Source organism: Nerophis ophidion, linkage group LG23, assembly GCF_033978795.1.
Source record: "Nerophis ophidion isolate RoL-2023_Sa linkage group LG23, RoL_Noph_v1.0, whole genome shotgun sequence".
NCBI lineage: Eukaryota > Metazoa > Chordata > Actinopteri > Syngnathiformes > Syngnathidae > Nerophis > Nerophis ophidion.
In genome coordinates, this window is record NC_084633.1 from 29,940,759 (window position 1) to 29,962,652 (window position 21,894).

Sequence of the window (21,894 nt, forward strand, 5' to 3'; positions counted from 1 at the left end):
TCGCGTTTAGACTATTGTAAAAGTTTGAAGTAGCCCAGTGCAAAACTCTCCAGGGAGAATTCTGACCCGTACAAACAGGAAGACCCATATTGTCTTCCAGTATCCTATTGCAGTGGTCGCCAACCACCGGTCCGGGGACTGGTACCGGTCCGTGACGCATTCGCTACCGGGCCACACAGACACAGTCATTTATAAACTACCACATTTTGTCCAACATGAATTTGGCCTGCCCCACTAACACATCTATAATTTTATTGATAGATGTATATTACAACTCCTGATTAATGAACATATAAAATGTTAATGTGCCAGATTGTAGCCAAAGGGTAATTTCTATCTGCAGGGTCATTGTATACAGCAGGGGTTCTTAACATTGTTTACCTTTAGGACCAACTTTTTCCACTACAGAGAGACATGGGTACCACTCTAATAACACTGAATTAGTAATCTTAATTACAATATGTATTATGTTGTGCTAAAATAAACTAAATTAATAATATGTTTAACTAAACTGTCAATAAAAGTGAAGCTACTGAGAAATGCAGTTAAGCCACATAGCTTCGATTTAAGTTAATCATGTTTAATGGAAAAGCATAGTTTCTACCAATGAGGCCGTAAACCGGAATGCATGATCAAAAACTGTACCGTATTTTCCCCCCTCAAAACTCGGCTGTACGCCTTAATAACCCGGTGCGCCTAAGGTAAGGTACAATTTCAGTTGAGGTCACTAACCTCGAATCGATTTTATTTGGTTAATGGTGTAATGATAAGTGTGACCAGTAGATGGCAGTCTAACATAAGGGATAAGTGAAAACAGCACTATAATTGAAATATGCCTCAAGTAAAAAACACCAACATTTGAAATGTTCCATTGAAAATATAAAAAAGGTAAGACATTATCTGGTGTTTTGTTTCACGTTATTATGCAAAAGAAAAATGTCTTACCTTCTGGTACTTGCTGATCTGTATTTGGGATCTGTAGAAGTCCTGAAAAATTGTGCAAGTCGATAAGATCCTTCTTTTTCCTCTATCTTCTTCTTATGGAACATTCATCCTTCGCTGTTGCCATTTCTAATAAAGTAGTGTGATGTTCTAACATATATCAGTCAGTTAACTCGCCATGAAAGCCCTAAAACATACCGGTGTAGTGATTTTTACATAATTCAGCCAAGGAACTTTAGTTATTAGAGTTCCGGTTGGACGGTTTTTCACAGGACACATTTCCTGCGTTGTTTCCGGATGAGGAGATGCTGCTTTGTTATTGATTTAAGTACATTTTGAATGTCATTAAAAACAGTTTGCTCCATCTTTTGACATTTCTTCCACTCCCGTCCTTGCACGCTACACCGCTATAACAATGTTGACGGGAAGAAGACGCTGCCGAATTTGAGCCACGTAAATACGACCACCCTCAAAACGGCGCATCCTGAAGCGACTGTCAGAAAGCGGCTTGCAGATGGTCTGTAAAAGAATCTATGTTGTGTCCTTGGGCAAGACACTTTACCCACCTGCTCCCAGTGCCACCCACACTGGTTTAAATGTAACTTAGATATTGGGTTTCACTATGTAAAGCGCTTTGAGTCGCTTGAGAAAAGCGCTATATAAATATAATTCACTTCACTATGCTACATTTTGACCAAAGAACCACCATTACATGTTATGTAGACCACAAGGAAGTGTTTTACATTTAGAATAAAATAATAATAATATGACCCCTTTAATGTCTCTTATAATCCGGTGCGCCTATTATATGAAAAAAAAAAAAAAAAAAAAAAGACCATTCATCGGCAGTGCCCCTTATAATCCGGTGTGCCCTATGTTCCAGAAAATACGGTACTTATTACGGGAAAACCGTGGTTGTTGGCAGGTATGCAATGATGCTTGAAGAAAGTTTGAAGCAGGCATTTGTTTATTTCCAGACATGATGTGAAGAAAACAGTTTTGTTTGAGTCCTTAGCTTCTGACAATGCTCGGAACAAGGAGACATTACCGCTTAGACAGGCACGTTAATGGCGAGGCTTTGATGCTTATGTTCCTTATGTGAGCCAAGCTCGCTTAGTTTAATTACAGCAAAACCAGTAAATCCTATCCAACAACAACAACAGTGAAAATAACACTGACGTACAGCTGATTCCCTCCATTTGCTTCCTTCCCTGTTCTCACTAAGCCTTCCTCTTTTTGAGCATCTCAAGATACACACGCAGGGACTTCTGGATGGAGTCTTTGGTGATGAAACCCACAAAGTTTTGGATGTCCGCCTCTCGTTTGGACACAAGCTTGTCAAGCGTTGGTTTCCTCATCATGGACTTGGTGATCTGTCTGGCGTGGTCTGCAACGCATTTCAAGGAAACGGCTCAATCACGACTACAAGAGAGAGCTTTAACCCGATTATGTTCCAGAGATGTAACGATTGCCGGTGTCGTGCGGAATTCTGTATTCCTGAAATATTTATTATCTCCTGCTGGCGGAGCGCGCACGGGGCGGAGCTCTGTGCCTTGTTCAGACAGCGGCAGAACTTCCGTGTTATTACTGATGTCATAGATACAAAATGTGGATTATATCATGCTTTGATTGTCAAAAATGTTGTTGGTGTAACATGCAACCTTCCTACCCGAATAAATGCTTTTGATCATCTGTACATGACGTGTTGTACTTGTATTCAATATTCTCTATTGTAAACGGTCACGGTGTCATGCCTGCTAATTTCTGCAAATGACATTAATAACATCCTGTAATTTGGTTTATGATTTATGTCATCTTCTGATAGATGATAAAATAACACCAATATAATGGGAACAAACACTACAGAGTAGACTGATTTCCATGTTAAAAAAAAAAAACATAGGCTCCAGCACCCCCGTGACCCTGAAAAAGGGACAAGCAGTAGAAAATGGATGGATGGAAAACAAAACAAAAACATGTATTTTAAGCCAGAATATGTATCCCATGTACGTCCCTCAAGCTATGCTGTAACATTATTTGTACAGACTTGGCTTTGTAGAAAACTTGTGAATTTGGACTCATTTTATTGATCAGAAAAAAGTTAGTAGTGGATACAGAATATTTCAGCATATTTCTGTGCTGCCATAAAATGTGTGTCACCCCCTCGATTTTCCTCAACAGATTAACTAACACCATGTGTTTTATTCTGTAGACACTTAGCATTATCAACAACAAAACTTGTGAATTTAAACTCATGTTATTAATCACAAGAAAAGATAGTAGGGGATACATTATATTTATAATCAATGAACAAGGCAAAGAGCTCCGCCTCCATGCGCACTCCCTAGGCAGGGGTTACTAAATATTTGAGGGGTACAGAATTTTGCATGACACCGGCTGTGGTAATAATGACAAACCCCAGTCAAACTCCCAACGGTCAGTTTTACCATTTCAAATTGAAATCCATGTAAAACTGTGATTGATAAATCACACTTCTTTTACTCAAGGTTCTATTAGCGATTGCTCATTTACTGGAGAAGCAAGCTAGCGTGCTAATTCCTAGTTAGCTTGAATTTCTAACAGTTTTATAAACTTTGAAAAATAGACTGTTGAATTCAACATCAAAACCCTTTCAATTTCAATCAGCATATAAAAAAAATGCACACCATTTTTGTCCAGATTGGATATAATTTAGATTTACTCCGGTAATTCTTTGTTTTTTTTTATTTTAACTTTCATATATTTTGGATATATGAGCTTTGTTTTTTTTCCACATTCCAATTCTTTTAAAGTTTCACTGTTTTCAATTTCAAATATTTTTGGGGCTCACATCTTTTATTCCTGTACTTTTTTAGAATCAGATCTTATTTTATTCCCCATTTTCAAATTTCTTTTATTTTAATTTTATTTTTTTACAGGGCTCTGGAATCATTGTACTTACTTCCACGTTGCCTTCAGGGAACATAGGAACTAAAACAATTACACTCAAAACACCAGAGGTTCCCAACAACCAGGGCAATGGACACAATTATTTCATTGGAAATACATTGTTAGAAACTCCACCATTTTTTCATGTTTGTCCTGTTGTTACACTGAACTTTTCTCACTTTATTTAGCGGTCTTTGAACACACCAAAGTAATACCAATGTCTCCAAATTTGGTAACAGTACACTTATTTTACAGTTTGATATTTGGCCATAATTTAGATCCATATCCCTAATCATCTCATTAAAAACTAAGTGTTTTTCTACTTTATTTGCTTAGGGACTATTTTACGTTCTGTGAGGAATTGATTCAGGGGAAAAAATGTGGATATATAGTGTTAATGCTTACTTTTTAAATAAAACTTGGTTAATAGGAGGAAAACTGCACTTTTTATTTTATTATTTTTTTTTATTAGATATTTGCCTATCGTTCACAATCATTATGACAGACATGGCTACAGATGTATTTTTTCGTAATGCATTCTGATTATTAGATAAAAGATAAAAAAATCTGCTTACAATGGAGCCAATAGCACTAGCTCTATTCTACCTATAAAGAATCCTACAAGGTTTTATATACATGATGCAAGTATATATGTAATGTAGTAACAGGCACATTACTAATAACATTTAATATTTATGTATTTTGCTCATGGAGATTGCTTTTTTTCCCAACTACATCACTTATTATTACTCACTGCAGACTTTATGAGAGTCGACAAACATAATGAAACATCACTTACTGTACAAGGTCTGCTGTCATTAGGATGCCGACTGCTGGGATGTTTATATATTCCCATTTAGATGTGTGTGTGTGAATTCAATTTATATAGCGCTTTTCTCTAGTGACTCAAAGCGCTTTACATATGAATGACTCATAATCCTTGCTAAGAAAAGGGTGGTCGAACCAAGCGTATTTTTCGCCATTTCCGGGTCTAAATTGGCTGTCAAAGTGTACCGCCTTGTCAGAATACCTACTTTTCCTTCTAGTATCCAGGTGAGAGGCATGATTTATGATCTACAATAAAGTTTGATGAGCAACTAAACGAGGAAGGTGCTCATCAATCGATCATGTCAAGCTCGTGATCACAGCGTCCCTATAAATAGTTTGTCTAAGTTAGTGTATAATATAGCCAAGAGTCATGGATGCATTGGAATTCTGGGTAATTCTTATGTTGTGTTTATAATGTGTTACAGAGCCAATGACCTCCAGAAATGTGTTTGTTATTCTTGTTTGGTTAGGGTTCACAGAGTCTGGCGCATATTAGTAAGAGTGTTAAAATTGTTTTATGTCACAACCATTAGTGTGATCTGTGTGGCTATGGAACAAGATCCCTGGTCTACACACAGTAAAAGCAAAGAAAACCTCCGCCGCCACTTTGAAAATGACGGCAGGGGAAGAGTCACTCGTGACGTCACAAATTTGACCCAGCGGTTAAAGTAAGCATGCGCTAATAAATTTGGAGAGCGAGTTTTACCCGGCAGTAATTCAAGGCAGGCGCATATTACATGCCCGGCGGCTATTCAATGAAATACGGTATATGTTCTCACGCAGTTGCTTTTCGCCGCTGGTATTACACTACAGGCTCTTCACACTCTTTCTCACAGAGAGCAAGCGCACCTTCTTACATACATCACATACATATACGCCCTCGCGGAGCAGAGAGGTAGCAGCATGGGTAACGTTAGCTGTGGTGTGAGTGGTAATAAGAGAGAAAGAAGGTGCGACTCTGGTAACAAATGAAAGATAAATTAATTCCCAAGAAAAACAGCAGGGGGTCCATCGTCTGCCGGTGGTTTGGCTTCAAGTAAGAATATGTCGAACAGACAACCGTACTTTGTCAAGTGTGGGGCAAAAGTGTTGCTACAAAAAGTAGCATTACTGCTAATATGAAGTATCATTTGAAAAGTCAACTGCTAGAGAATGAAGAGTGCCTACTCCGCGTGTCAACATCTCCATTCGGTGTCACACCAACAAAATGCCGAGACAACCATTTCCACATCAACACCGTATGAAAAAAATAGTGAACAACATAAGGAGATAACGTCCGCAGTAACCTACCACATGGCGATTTGAATTCCTATTATGCAGCTCATTTTTATTTGACAGTTATTGAAATATATTGTGTGACATCATGCACAAAATTGCACTTTGTTTTAAACTATTGTAGTGGCATTCTGTACAAAAAGTTCACTATAATTTAGTGCTGTTTTGATATGTCATCTTAGTGATATCATGTACAAAAGTGCACTCATAGCTTGCTTTAAAATGTCTCTGACAATCTTGCACTCTGTTTTGAAATGACATGAATGTTTGTGCCACTGCTTTATAACTGTTTAATAAACACAGTTTTGGTAAATTGACTTAGTTGTGATTTCCTCTCTGCATGAAAGTTTAAAGTGAGCCTATATTAAAGTATGAACAAGAATGTTTTAATGTAGACACAGAGAATCATCATACTGGTGTGATTATATGAATCGAGTGTTCATTCAAGGCTAAGGCAAAATATCGAAATATATATATATATCGTGTATCATGACATGGTCTAAAAATATCGAGATATTAAAAAAGGCCATATCGCCCAACCCTATTTCAATTCATGATATGTAAATGGGAGTATTGTTGGCGCTTTATGGATAGTTTTTTTATTGGGTTTAATGGGCGGACTAGAGGACCTCAAATTGACTTATTTACCAATTCATCATCATCAGCCGTTGTCAGTCCACTGCTGGACGAAAGCCTCAGCATGTTTCTGCCATTTGGCGTACTTTTCATGCTGGTTATTAGCCTACACCTTCCACGCTGGCTTGGTGCGGGTTGGAAGGGGTATTTTATATCAGAGATCCTTCTCCTAGACTAATTGCCTTACTGGGCTTTTGAACTTAGTCTGTCCTGTTGGTTGTCCGCGCCCCATTTACCCAGGGACCCGCTCAGCTTTATGGCGCTGACCACCCGCCAGTAACAAGAGAAGGTGCAAACGGTTCTTTGTGTGCATTTTATAAACGTTAGTTGGGACTCACTAACCCCACACACAACCTCCCATCTCATGCCTGGATGTAGTTTAACGTCATACCCAGGACATTTACCAGTTAGAATGCATTAAAACAAATAATTTTGTTGTCATGTCTTTCGCAATGATTGTGTAAGATGAGCAAAATTTCAAACAAAAGTGCAGGTCCCCTTTAAAAGACAACTACTTTTTGAGCACACAACAATACGGTGACAATTTGGGTCATAATAAAAGCGATATTAGATTTATGTCGACATAAACTGACTCATTTTTCATTGAAATGACCCCTTTGGGTCTCAAATTTAATGTGACAAAAGTAGTGGTAGTAACTTTTTAAGAACAACACTGTGGGCCAGGACTTGATAAATTGGTTGTCAACATAAAGCAGTTCCGCTGTATATTTATAACATGGATGACATACCTGGAATGGCCAACCACTTGGCCATGGTCTGCTCAGCTGTGGCCATGAGCTTATCTTCTGGTACTATTTGGTCCACTAGTCCTATCTTCAGAGCCTCTGTTGGGTTGTAGAGCAGCCCCAGAGCCAGCGCCATCTCAGTGGTCCGGTGGCCAACTGTGTTACTCATGGTATCCTTAAACCTGCCAGCAGCACAGGGTACAGGATACATTGAGGTGGTACTTTACTTCAATGATACGAGAGGATGTGTCATCACTGCCACCATTTTCATGAACATGATGGTGATTTTTTACCAAAAAGGTGCAACGATGCCAAGCTGAGTCTCATTTAAGCCGATGCTGTACCGTGGATTGTCCACCATTATTCTATAATCGCATGTGATGGACATCAGACAGCCCCCTGCAGGACTGGAGCCCTGTAACAGAAAACCAAGTTGTCTTCTTTGCTCTAATTACAGAGAAATGATGGATTAAACCGCTTGTACATACGTTTATGGCAGCGATCGTCACCATGTTGGAGCTGTAAAGTTTTAGCCACATCTCCTGGACAGCTTTCCAGAACTCTCCACAGCGCTCTGGACTCTTGCCATACATCTCCATGATGTCCAGTCCTGCCGAGAAGACCTTGGGCAAGCTCTGCATACAAAAGAACGCATGGACTGAACTCAATGTACAAACCCCGTTTCCATATGAGTTGGGAAATTGTGTTAGATGTAAATATAAATGGAATACAATGATTTGCAAATCCTTTTCAACCCGTATTCAGTTGAATGCGCTACAAAGAAAATATGTTTGATGCTCAAACTCATAAACGTTATTTTTTTTTTGCAAATAATTTACTCAGAATTTCATGGCTGAAACACATGCCAAAGTAGTTGGGAAAGGGCATGTTCACCACTGTGTTACATCACCTTTTCTTTTAACAACACTCAAACGTTTGGGAACTGAGGAAACTAATTGTTGAAGCTTTGAAAGTGGACTTCTTTCCCATTCATGTTTTATGTAGAGCTTCAGTCGTTCAACAGTCCGGGGTCTCCGCTGTCGTATTTTACGCTTCATAATGCACCACAAATTTTCGATGGGAGACAGGTCTGGACTGCAGGAGGGCCAGGAAAGTACCCGCACTCTTTTTTTACGAAGCCACGCTGTTGTAACACGTGCTGAATGTGGCTTGGCATTGTCTTGCTGAAATAAGCAGGGGCATCCATGAAAAAGACGGCGCTTAGATGGCAGAATATGTTGTTCCAAAACCTGTACGTACCTTTCAGCATTAATGGCGCCTTCACAGATGTGTTAGTTACCCATGCCTTGGGCACTAATGCACCCCCATACCATCACAGATGCTCGCTTTTGAACTTTGCCTCTAACAGTCTGGATGGTTCGCTTCCCCTTTGGTCCGGATGACACGATGTCGAAAATTAACAAAAACTATTTGAAATGTGGACTCGTCAGACCACAGAACATTTTTCCACTTTGCATCAGTCCATCTTAGATGATCTCGGGCCCAGAGAAGCCGGCGGCGTTTCTGGATGTTGATGATAAATGGCTTTCGCTTTGCATAGTAGAGCTTTAACTTGCACTTACAGATGTAGCGACGAACTGTATTTAGTGACAGTGGTTTTCTGAAGTGTTCTTGAGCCCATGTTGTGATATCTTTTAGAGAGTGAAGTCGGTTTTTGAATTAAGTGCCGTCTGAGGGATCGAAGGACACGGTCATTCAATGTTGGTTTCCGGCCATGCCGCTTACGTGGAGTGATTTCTCCAGATTCTCTGAACCTTTAGATGATATTATGGACCGTAGATGTTGAAATCCCTAAAGTTCTTGCAATTGCACTTTGAGAAACGTTGTTCATAAACTGTTTCACTATTTCCTCACGCAGTTGTGGACAAAGGGGTGCACCTCGCCCCATCCTTTCTTGTGAAAGACTAAGCATTTTTTGGGAAGCTGATTTTATACCCAATCATGGCACCCACCTGTTCCCAATTAGCCTGCACACCTGTGGGATGTCCCAAATAAGTGTTTGATGAGCATTCCTCAACTTTATCAGTATTTATTGCCACTTTTCCAAACTTCTTTGTGATGTGTTGCTGGCATCAAATTCTAAAAGTTAATGATTATCTGCCAAAAAAAAAGTTTATCAGTTTGAATATCAAATATGTTGTCTTTGTAGCATATTCAACTGAATATGGGTTGTTGAAAATTATTTGCAAATCATTGTATTCCGTTTATATTTACATCTAACACAATTTCCCAACTCATATGGAAACGGGATTTGTATGTCAAATTCAAAATATTTGAATTAATTAATGGAATTATTATAAAACATACAGTACAGGCCAAAAGTTTGGACACACCTTCTTCTTATTCAATGTGTTTTCTTTATTTTCATTACTATTTACATTATAGATTGTCACTGAAGGCATCAAAACTATGAATGAACACGTGGAGTTATGTACTTAACAAAAAAGGTGAGATATCTGAAAACATGTTTTATATTGTAGTTTCTTCAAAATAGCCACCCTTTGCTCTAAATACTGCTTTGCACACTCTTGGCATTCTCTGGATGAGCTTGAAGCACACCTGTGAAGGGAAAACCATTACACGTGACTACCTCTTAAACTCTTTAAAGGCACCCAAATTGCTCCCTGGAGCTTTTTTAAAAATGTATGTAAATGAAAAAAGATGGGAGAAAATATATATTTTTTGTTTTTAATATGGTTTATGTAGGACAAACATGACACAAACCTTTGTAAATGTTAGAAATTCCACTTTTTAATACAAAACATGCTTCACTGATGAGAATATTTGACCAGCGCCGTTTTGTCCCACTAATTTTAATTTCGGTAGTCCTTGAACTCACTGTAGTTTTTTTTTTTGTTATGCACAACTTTCCCTGAGGCTGCCACAGAAAGACGTGTTTTATGCCACTCCTTTGTCTCATTTTGTCAACCAAACATTTTATGCTGTGCGTGAATGCACAAACGCGAGCTTTGTTGACTTCTTTCGAGTGCAAATCAGGCATATTTGGTCTGTGCATGACCTCAACCTTATCAATGCTAACATGCTATTTAGGCTAGCTGTATGTACATATTTTAATTTCCTTTACTTTTGTCTTCTGTGTATTTAATTTATATTTGCATGACTCATGACACCTTATCTGTATGTAATATTGGCTGCATTTCTGATAGTTGTTTGTGTGCCATGTTGTTCCAGCTTGTAAAGATTGTAATACATCCATTAAAAGAAGACAGCCAGCCGTTTCCTTTAACTTGGACACACACATCTATACCTTTGGCCATTCTAAACCAGTAATTTCCAGGAGTTATCTCACCCGCTAAGAAGCCTCTGTTTTAGTACTGTCTTACAATTTTGTAAAATAAATATTACATTTTCAAATTTTGGTCAACAAAGAGTTGCGTCAGCCTGCGACAGTCATTTTGATAGTTAGATAATATAGATATTTACATAATGTGTTGCCTTCATTATGACACTTATAAGGCATTTAATTTTTTGTGGCTCCAGGCAGACTTTTTTTTTGTATTTTTGGTCCAATATGGTTCTTTTGACATTTTGGGTTGCCGAGCCCTGATCTAAGGAGTAGGTGTTACCGAGGTGATGATGAGGCCTCGGCAGCTCTTGTCCATCTCGAGCTTCTCCACGCTGATGCAAAACTCTGTGAGGAAGTCCAAACTGAGACTGTTGACAGGCGGACTCTTCATGCGCATCACGGCCACACCTGCAGATGCATATGACACGAATACATTTATCACAACAAGAGAATTACCATGTCAATAAAACACACGGTTCAGGGCCGTTGTCATTTTGTATACTTACTGGGTGGATTCTCTCCCAGCTGACTGTGCAATAGGAGGACTACAGATGTGTCAACATGCATCATCACCATATGACGGTAGTATTGAAAGGTGTAGCGTCTGCCAAATGTATATAACTTATATTGCCCAACCCTGGTAAACAGCTACTGGTGGCTCAGTTTTGTTTGTGGGGTAAAAAAAAAACTGACGAAAACACATGACAGAATAAAGTGTATTTGTAGTTCTAACACATGTTTTTCACTCACCTCATGACCAATTTTGCAATTTGGACAATTACATCATTGCAGTGGTGAAAATGGGTAATTAAACTCAAAGGAGGACTGCAGTTTTTCATGGAATTTTGGAATCATTCACAATCCCCATGTAAGGCAAGAACACATTTGTTTTTTTTGCTTTTTATGCATTCTAAATCGTAAATAAATGTAAGAAAAAGTCAACCTAACATGGATCAATCAGAGTCGTTCTATACCTCTTATATACCGCTATAAAAAAACATCCAAACACCTTCATCATCCTTTTATATACACACTGTAAGTATATATGTAATGTGGTACGTTCAAAATAAACATTTTTAACAAGTATTTTTAATTTTAAGCGTACGGCGGCGCATTAAATAGACACATCACAAAATTCACGTTTTCCTTCAACAACAACACCTTACACCGTATTATGCGCAGTATAGAGCGCACCGGTATATAAACTGCACTCACTAAATGTAGTTGAAAATATATAGCTGCAACGGACTATAAGCCGCAGATTCTGTATATACGCTGCAAAATAAATATTTACACAGAAAGATTCGGTAGAAGTTTCTTTACATACCAAAATTGTTTCCAAACAGCGCCTGTAACAGGGCAGTAAAACGGTTGATCAAAAAAAAACAGAAGTCATTGTCATGGACCCACTAGCTTTGGAAGTTAGCTTTCCAATCAGCTGAACAGACTCAATAACTCCAAGGTGACCGGTGACGTTGTGTTGAATTTACCGAGGAATTTATAAAACTGAAACAATACAAAAAAAATGCTGTTGTAAATGATTAATACTAAGACACTCGTAAACGTGTTTGCATATTAGCTAATACTAATGAGGCTAGAGTCATTACATTACGATAGCATGTACAAATATGCATGAAACACTCCTACAGACATCACACATAGGACGGTTTTGTAAGTATAAACAGTTTGAGTGATACTATAAAACTTACAAATGTTGCCTGGAGTTTTGAATGCAAAATCAATATGAGTAAAAACGCTATAGACGGCTAGAAGACTGAGCGGCACTCTACTTTCAGGTGAAAGCATTAAATCAAAAGACACTGCAGCAACTGCAGTCAGCGAACTTGTCAAAAAGATGACGCCATTGCACAAACAATACACCAACTTCTTAGTGTATTTGCTTGTTCTTTCCTCAAACCGTAAAGCCATAAATTAGCCGCACCATTTTACAAGCCGCAGAGTTCAAAGTGTAGGGGAAAAGCAGCGGCCTATAGTCCAGTATTTAAGGTAATCATGACAGACTTCATGAGAGACAATAAACATAATAAAACAATCACATACTGTACAATGTCTACCATCACTGGGATTATAATTGTTAGAATGTTGTTATATTCCCATTTAGATTAAAGAATACACATAATCCTCACAAAAAAATGCAGGTGTGTCTTTATTGCCATCTATGGGCTGCCAAGGTTGACCAACCTCTGTTTTTTAGCTAGCTAGTTCTCTGTGATCAATGCGCCGCTAAAACAGATCCTTAACATTAAATGATAAATGGGTTGTACTTGTATAGCGCTTTTCTACCTTCAAGGTACTCAAAGCACTTTGACACTACTTCCACATTTACCCATTCACACACACATTCACACACTGATGGAGGGAGCTGCCATGCAAGGCGCTAACCAGCACCCATCAGGAGCAAGGGTGAAGTGTCTTGCTCAGGACACAACGGACGTGACGAGGTTGGTACTAGGTGGGTATTGAACCAGGGACCTTCGGGTTGCGCGCAGCCATTCTCCCAATGCGCCACGCCGTCCCTTAGCGCTCATAATAAAAAATGATCTAATACTTGTTTAGTATTCATGTCACGTAATGTAAACGAAGTACTGTTAGCACTTTTAGGATATGTTTTTGGGGCGCAATAGAGGTGCTCCCATTGGCTCTGTTGTTTGTTGACTTTTGCTAGCATTTATTTATGATTTGGAATGCATTAAAAAAAAAGAAAATACATGTGTTTTTGGCCTACATAGGGATTGTGAACGATAAACAACATAAAAAAAAGTGCAGTTGCCCCTTAAGGTGAAATATTAACACAGCTATGCTTCACTTTCAACACTCACCTGTACTCTGGTCGAAATCCACCGAGATTTTGGGTGTTGTGGAGTTTTTTCTCTGCTGTGCAACAAACACAGAGGACGTAGACACTCTGCCATGACTGCTGCAGGACAATTGAGAGAGAAGACCTGGATGTTGACACAGAGACAGAAAAACAAATGCAATGCTCAATATCTCGTGTTGCCAACATGGTTCCTTTGTCACTAAATCTGGCGATTAGTTTTGGTAAACAGCTACTAGCAACGGATCTAGCGACATTTTTTTGAACGTTTTTGAGACATGACTCCTAGGAGTGTAACGATTTGTTTCCACAACGATTCAAATTTGTGGTTGCCAAAATGATTCAGGAACAATATTATTTCTTAAGAACGATACGGTCTGATTCAGAGACTTGAAAACGCTTTAGGAGCTTTTTAGCAAAGAACAAAAATCAAGAAATGTGACTGTGAAATAAACATTGGATACTGGACACTGCAGGTATATTCCTGTTATTACTTGTAAGGGAATTATGTATGAATAAATTATGGATACAAACAAAGAAGTAAACGACAAATAATGTCCAATGCTTTCACAGCTTATATAAATAAAGTCAACAAACACTTGAAGTTGAATAAGCAGGAGGAAACATGTTCTGCTGTAATGTTCAGTATTCAAAAAATTTTCAATAAAAGTACCGTAACCAACATTTTCACAGCAGATTTACTTAAATCATACAATATTAATATACAAAATAAAGTGCAACCAACATCTCTTTAGGTTCAATTAACAGTACCTTACATTAGTGTCTTTTTTTAATTTATTTTTTTACATAGAAATAATACAAATACAAAATAAATGAATATAAAACATGAAGTGCAATTGAATCTTTTCAAATTAAATGAGCAGTGGTTTGACCTGCTTCTACTCTCATTTAAAAAAAACACCCACCTATGATAGCAGAGAAAGGGGGCAGAAGAAATGCAAACACCACAACACAATAACAATAAAAAACGTAATACACCAATGTCAAACCTTAGGCCCGGGGGACAGATCTAGCCCGCCATCTCAATTAGAGTGGCCCGCAAAATCCAGGAAATTTTATTTTTCAATAGGACTATATCTTTTGTTACAAATTGCATGTGTTTTTTTCAATATTGACTGAAAAAATACACGTATTGAATGCAATTGCAAATAATCAAAACTTTAATACTACTTAATGCAACAAATATCATCCCTTTTAAACACTTTGTGAATTAAAATAAAAATATATGCTTGACTTATGATTTTAAAGCAGGTATCAAATTGTCCACTGTAACAATTAAAAACAATTTTCTGGAAATTTATTTGCCAGAATTTAACCATAAAAAACTATAGTATCGTTTTTCTATTTTCAGTAATATGCCGTAAAAGAACCCGTACATTTTACGATAAAAATGTAGCGACTGAGCAGCCAGTTATTTACTGTGAAGAGTAAAGATTTTTTTTTCCACTATCTAAAAAAAATAATAATAATCCAATGCAAAAGCAATTGTATAATACTACTATGAGGTCAATCCCTACACATTTTCATTCGCTTTTATTTCACCAGGTAAAAAAACTCATTGCGATTAATATCTCTTTTGCGAGAGTGTCCTGGCCAAAATGGCAGTAAAAACAGGTTTCAACAATAAATAGAACAAGAAAAACAGGAGCTGTCACACACTTTAATGAAAAGTACTAATGACTGATGAAAACATACAATAGACAAAAAATAAGATGTTTCAATAAAAAACTATTTAAAAACCAAGTACAGTGCCCAATAGAAACAACTTCTCAATCTTTGAAAATGGCCTGAAATTCCCCCAAAATGATCAGTTCAGGTAGCCCCAGATCCTTTTGGAATTCCATGATCATGAAGCAGCAAATCTGAAGGCTTATTTTACAGAAACTTGTGTTGACTCTAAGTGACCTGAAACTGTGGAGACAAGGCATGAGTAACTTACACATCTGTGAAGGCACCATTAATGCTGAAAGGTACATACAGGTTTTGGAACAACATATGCTGCCATCAAAGCGCCGTCTTTTTCATGGACGCCCCTGCTTATTTCACCAAGACAATGCCAAGCCAAATTCAGCACGTGTTACAACAGCGTGGCTTCGTAAAAAAAGAGTGCGGGTAATTACATGGCCTGCCTGCAGTCCAGACCTGTCTCCCATCAAAAATGTGTTATGAAGCGTGAAATAAAAAAAGAGGCCTAAATAATTTTAAACATATACGTACAGTACAGGCCAAAAGTTTAGACACACTTTTTCATTCAATACGTATTCCTTATTTTCATGACTAATTTACATTGTAGATTATCCCTGAAGGTATCAAAACTACGAATGGACAAATGTGGAGTTATGTACTTAACAAAAAAAAGGTAAAATAACTGAAAACACGTTTTATATTTTAGTTGCTTTAAAATAACCACCCTTTGCTCCGATTACTGTTTTGCACACCCTTGGCATTCTCTCCATCAGCTTCAATAGGTAGTCAGCGGAAATGGTTTTCATTTCACAGGTGTCATAGTTTTTTGATGCCTTCAGTGACCATCTACAACATGGGTGTCAAACTCTGGCCCGCCGCGGGCCAAATCTGGCCCGCCGTGTAAGTTAATTTGGCCCTTGAGGCAATATCAATTTAGCATTAGAGCTGGCCCGCCGGTGTTATACAGCGTCGGTGCCGCTGTAACACCGCATTTAAACCGCTAATACTCATACTTGCCAACCCTCTTAATTTTCCCGGTAGATACCCAAAGTTCAGTGCCCCTCCCGAAAATCTCCTGGGGCAACCATTCTCCCGATTTTCTACCGATTTCCACCTGGACAACTATATTGGGGGCGTGCATTTAAGGCACTGCCTTTAGCGTTCTCTACAACCTGTTGTCACGTCCGCTTTTCCTCCATACTAACAGCGTGTCACATAATATTTGTGGCTTTTATACACACACACACACACACACACACACACACACACACACACACACACACACACACACACACACACACACACACACACACACATACACAAGTGAATGCAAGGCATACTTGGTAAACAGCCATACAGGTCACACTGAGGGTGGCCGTACAAACAACTTTAGCACTGTTACAAATATGCGCCACACTGTGAACCCACACCAAACAAGAATGACAAACATCCGCACTGTAACACAACAGAAAAAAATACCCAGAATCCCTTGCAGCACTAACTCTTCCGGGAAACTTCCAGCAAACTGACCAATAATTAACGTTTTATTCATGCATTTTCTCTTGCTACTTCAAGGCTTGAATGTTTGGTTCATTCATTATCATTTTTTTTTTAAATTTATTATTAGCCGGTGGAAAAAAATTGATATTTACCTCAGAATATTGCAAATAGAAAAAAAGGCATAACATTTTTATTAAAATTTGATTTGATATGCCATTGATATTTTTTAAATTATTATTATTATTATTATTATTTGAAACTGGATTTTGCATGTCACTAAAGTTATATAAGCCTTGCTTGTTCAATATTTAATGCAAAACTTGTTTGGGTCCCTATTAAAAGGTTAATTTGTTCAACCTTGGCCCGCGGCTTTGTTCCGTTTAAAATTTTGGCCCACTCTGTATTTGAGTTTGACACCCCTGATCTACACTGAAAAATAGTCATAAAATTATAGAAAACTCATTGAAATGAGAAGCTGTGTCCAAACTTCTGACCTGTACTGTACATGTAGTAATCTGAGGTAAAGCTTTAACAAGTGTTGCAGCAGGGTCTGGTTGTTCCTCTCCCCTACAGCGTCCAATGCAATGCATTATGCAAATGAGGCAATGACGTCATCTAGCGAGTTCAGGCAACTTTAAGGACAGCCAATGGCATGGTTAGATACAAGAAGGACATTGATGTTACCTGCACCTTATGTAACATGCATCCAGAGACTGTTTACCACCTGTTTTGGACTCGATCACTATGGCAAGGCATCTGTGGCTTCATCCTGGACAATATTCATGACAAATTTGTGTTCTGTTTTAAAGATGTGCTATTCGGATTTTAACAGTATGAGATTTTTGCCTTTAAAAAAGAATTAAAACACTCTCTACCTCTGACAACCAAAAAGCTGTGAAAACGATGATGCTGTGTTCCAAATTTGAATTATTTACTAAACTTGTGTGAGACTATGGCTTTGCACTTTGTGGCCTAGTGGTTAGAGTGTACGCACTGAGATCGGTAGGTTGTGAGTTCAAACCCCGGCCGAGTCATACCAAAGACTATAAAAATGGGACCCATTACCTCCCCGCATCAAGTGTTGGAATTGGGAGTTAAATCACCAAAAATGATTCCTGGGCGCTTCCACCGCTGCTGCCCACTGCTCCCCACACCTCCCAGGGGGTGACCAACGGGATGGGTCAAATGCAGAGGACAAATATCTGACAACCATTGGTACGTTAACGTGTTATAATATATATATAAATATATAGCATTCTATTTTAGTTACTTTATTGAGTTTACAACCCCCTGGCGCTGATTTGTACTGTTTTTGATTATTATTACTTTTCTATTGTAAATTTTGCAGTTTATAAATAAAGGTTTATAAAAATTTTCAAAAAGAAAAAAAAGGACAGCCAATGGCTACTTTCTTTACTGAGGAGTTGGCAACACTGCTTAGAACTTACGTCTTTGACTGATTGATTGAGACTTTTATTAGAAAATTGAAAAGGAAGAGAATACATTATATGAAACAGTACAGTTTACACAGTACAGTACATTTTCCGTACATCCATCCATCCATTTTTTACCGCTTGTCGCGACCACTAAATGGTAACACCCGAATAAGTTTTTCTACTTGTTTAAGTCTCACTTCTACCCACTTCTACAAAGTGGGCTGGCTCAGGGTGGAGGACAGAGTAAAACAACTTGCACTGAGCCTAGTCTATAAAATCCGCTACACCTTCCTGTACATGTACAAGTACAGTACATGTCAAACTACTTCCAGAACGTAAATGACTGCCATAACCACAACACCAGCTCTACAAACCACGTTAAACCCTGATTTCGATCTAACAAAGGTCTTAACTCATTCTCCTTCTATGCCACATCAATATGGAATGCACCCCCATCCATCCATTTCGTACCGCTTATTCCCTTTGGGGTTGCGGGGGGCGCTGGTGCCTATCTCAGCTACAACAGGTGTAAAAGAAAGTGCATCTCTATCCTCCTTCAAATCCGCACAAAAAGAACACCTCCAGGCAACTTCAACCCGAAACTAACACCCTGCCCCCTCCACATCCCACCTCCCCGGATTGTAAATAGTTAAATGTAAATAATGAAATGTATATACCGTATTTTTCAGGTTATAAGTCGCACCTGCCGAAAATGCATAATAAAGAAGGAAGAAAACATATACAAGTCGCACTGGCGTATAAGTCGCATTTTTGGGGGAAATGTATTTGATAAAACCCAACACCAACAATAGACATTTGAAAGGCAATTTAAAATAAATAAAGAATAGTGAACAACAGGCTGAATAAGTGTACGTTATATGACGCATAAATAATCAACTGAGAAGGTGCCGGGTATGTTAACGTAACATATTATGGTAAGAGTCATTCAAATAACTATAACATATAGAACATGCTATACGTTTACCAAACAATCTGTCACTCCTAATCCATAAATCCCATGAAATCTTTTACGTCTAGTCTCGAACGTGAATGAGCTAAATAATATTATTTGATATTTTACGGTAATGTGTTAATAATTTCACACATTAGTCACTCCTGAGTATAAGTCGCACCCCTGGCCAAACTATGAAAAAAAACTGCGACTTATAGTCCGGAAAATTTGGTACTTGTTCTTATGCTTTCTGATCTCTGTATGTCCACTACTTGCTGTACATGTCCTAACAAGTCAGACCAACACTGTTTCAACGTTCATTTCTCAGATGATGCAATTGTTGATGACTGAAGTGCTGATATCAACCAAACCTAACCCCCCTTCCACATCCCACCCACCGATTGTAAATAATGTAAATAATTCAATGTATATACTCTGAAGATTAACTTGTGTGATTACTGTATTATGCTGATAGTATATATTTCTACCATGAATTGATTAACAAGTTGAAAAACTTATTGGGGTGTTACCATTTAGTGGTAAATTGTACGGAATATGTACTGTACTGTGCAATCTACTAATATAAGTTTCAATCAATCAATCAAAGTCGGGGTCCACGTTAATCAATTCATGGAAGGGCTGGGCGATATATCGATATACTCGATATATCGCGGGTTTGTCTCTGTACGATATAGAAAATGACTATATCGTGATATTCGAGTATATGTTCTCACGTAGTTGCTTTTAGCTGCTGCCACTCTAGTGTATCCTTCTCACAGAGACTTAAAAAAAGCGCAACTTCTTACACACGTCACATACTGTCACGTGAGCAACGTTATACACTCCCGCGGAGAGAAGGTGCGAATCTGGTATCAAATGGAGGAAGAATTAATTCCCAAGAAAAACAGCAGGGGGTCCATCGTCTGGCGGTGGTTTGGCTTCAAGCGGGAATATGTCGAACATTTATGCGGCAGAAGCGTTTCTACAAAAAGTAGCACCACTGCTAATTTGTAGCATCATTTGAAAAGTCACCCGCTAGAGAATGAAGAGTGCTTGAAACTGTGCATGTCAACATCTCCGGCCGGTGCCATACCCACAAAATGCCGAAGCAACTATTTCCAGATCAACACTGTAGGACATACACTATTTGATATGCAGCTCATTTTTATGTGACACTTATTGAAATATCTTGTGTGACATCATGCACAAAAGTGCACTTTATTTGTTTTTACCTAGTGTGTGTGTGACAATCATTGGTACTTTAACTTTAACTATTGTAGTGGCGTTCTGTGGAAAAAGTGCACTTTAATTTAGTGTTTTTTCATGCACAAAAGTGCACTAATTTTTTTTCCGGGTCTCCCCATGTCTAGCATTAAATGATTACAGTTGGTACAAAATGCGGCTGCTAGACTTTTGACAAGAACAAGAAAGTTTGATCATATTACGCCTGTACTGGCTCACCTGCACTGGCTTCCTGTGCACTTAAGACGTGTATTTAAGGTTTTACTACTTACGTATAAAATACTACACGGTCTAGCTCCATTCTATCTTGCCGATTGTATTGTACCATATGTCCCGGCAAGAAATCTGCGTTCAAAGGACTCTGGCTTATTAGTGATTCTTAAAGCCCAAAAAAAGTCTGTGGGCTATAGAGCGTTTTCCGTTCGGGCTCCAGTACTCTGGAATGCCCTCCCGGTAACAGTTTGAGATGCTACCTCAGTAGAAGCATTTAAGTCTCACCTTAAAACTCATTTGTATACTCTAGCCTTTAAATAGACCTCTTTTCTAGACCAGTTGATCTGCCGCTTCTTTTCTTTTTCTCCTCTGTCCCCCCCTCCCTTGTGGAGGGGGTCCGGTCCGATGGCCATGGATGAAGTACAGGCTGTTCAGAGTCGGGACCCAGAATGGACCGCTCGTCGGGACCCAGGATGGACCGCTCGCCTGTGTATCGGTTGGGGACATCTCTACGCTGCTGATCCGACTCCGCTTGGGATGGTTTTCTGTGGACGGGACTCTCGCCGCTGTCTTTGATCCGCTTTGAACTGAACTCTCGCGGCTGTGTTGGAGCCACTATGGATTGAACTTTCACAGTATCATGTTAGACCCGCTCGACATCCATTGCTTTCGGTCCCCTTGGGGGGGTTGCCCACATATGACTGGTCCTCTCCAAGGTTCTCATAGTCATCATTGTCACTGGCGTCCCACTGGGTGTGAGTTTTCCTTGCCCTTATGTAGGTTCTTCCGAGGATGTCGTTGTCGTAGTGGTTTGTACAGTCCTTTGAGACATTTGTGATTTAGGGCTATATAAATAAATATTGATTGATCATTGATTGATGGTTCTAAAATGTCTCTGACAATCTTGCAATTTCTGTTTTGAAATGACATGAATGTTTGTGCCACTGCTTAATAACTGTTTAATAAATACACTTGTGGTCAATTGACTTAGTTGTGATTTCCCTCTCTGCATGAAAGTTTAAAATGAGCATATATCAATGAAGTATGAACAACAATGTTTTAATGTAGACACATAGAATCATCATACTGCTGTGATTATATGTATCAAGTGTTCATTCAAGGCTAAGGCAAGATATTGCGATATATATATATATAGATATATATATCTATATATATATATATATATATCTATATATATATATATCTATATATATATATATCGTGTATCGCGATATGGCCTAAAAATTACGAGATAATAATAAAAGGCCATATCGCCCAGCCCTAATTCGTGGTGATAAGCTTTGATTTATAAGCGGGAAAAAAAA

General features: G+C 38.5%; 1 protein-coding gene across 1 annotated transcript in view; it reads right to left on the minus strand.

The window, feature by feature from the left end:
• Positions 1-1,891: 1,891 nt before the first annotated feature.
• eci1 (enoyl-CoA delta isomerase 1) overlaps positions 1,892-21,894 on the minus strand; it is a 20,599-nt gene continuing 596 nt past the window's right edge. Inside the window, exons 2-7 of the mRNA XM_061884064.1 lie at positions 13,524-13,646; positions 10,964-11,091; positions 7,844-7,990; positions 7,649-7,770; positions 7,359-7,537; positions 1,892-2,329 (exon numbers count right to left, since the gene is read on the minus strand). Of these exons, the coding sequence (XP_061740048.1) occupies positions 2,163-2,329; positions 7,359-7,537; positions 7,649-7,770; positions 7,844-7,990; positions 10,964-11,091; positions 13,524-13,646 (866 nt within the window). The 3' untranslated portion in view covers positions 1,892-2,162. The remainder of the gene's footprint in view (positions 2,330-7,358; positions 7,538-7,648; positions 7,771-7,843; positions 7,991-10,963; positions 11,092-13,523; positions 13,647-21,894) is intronic.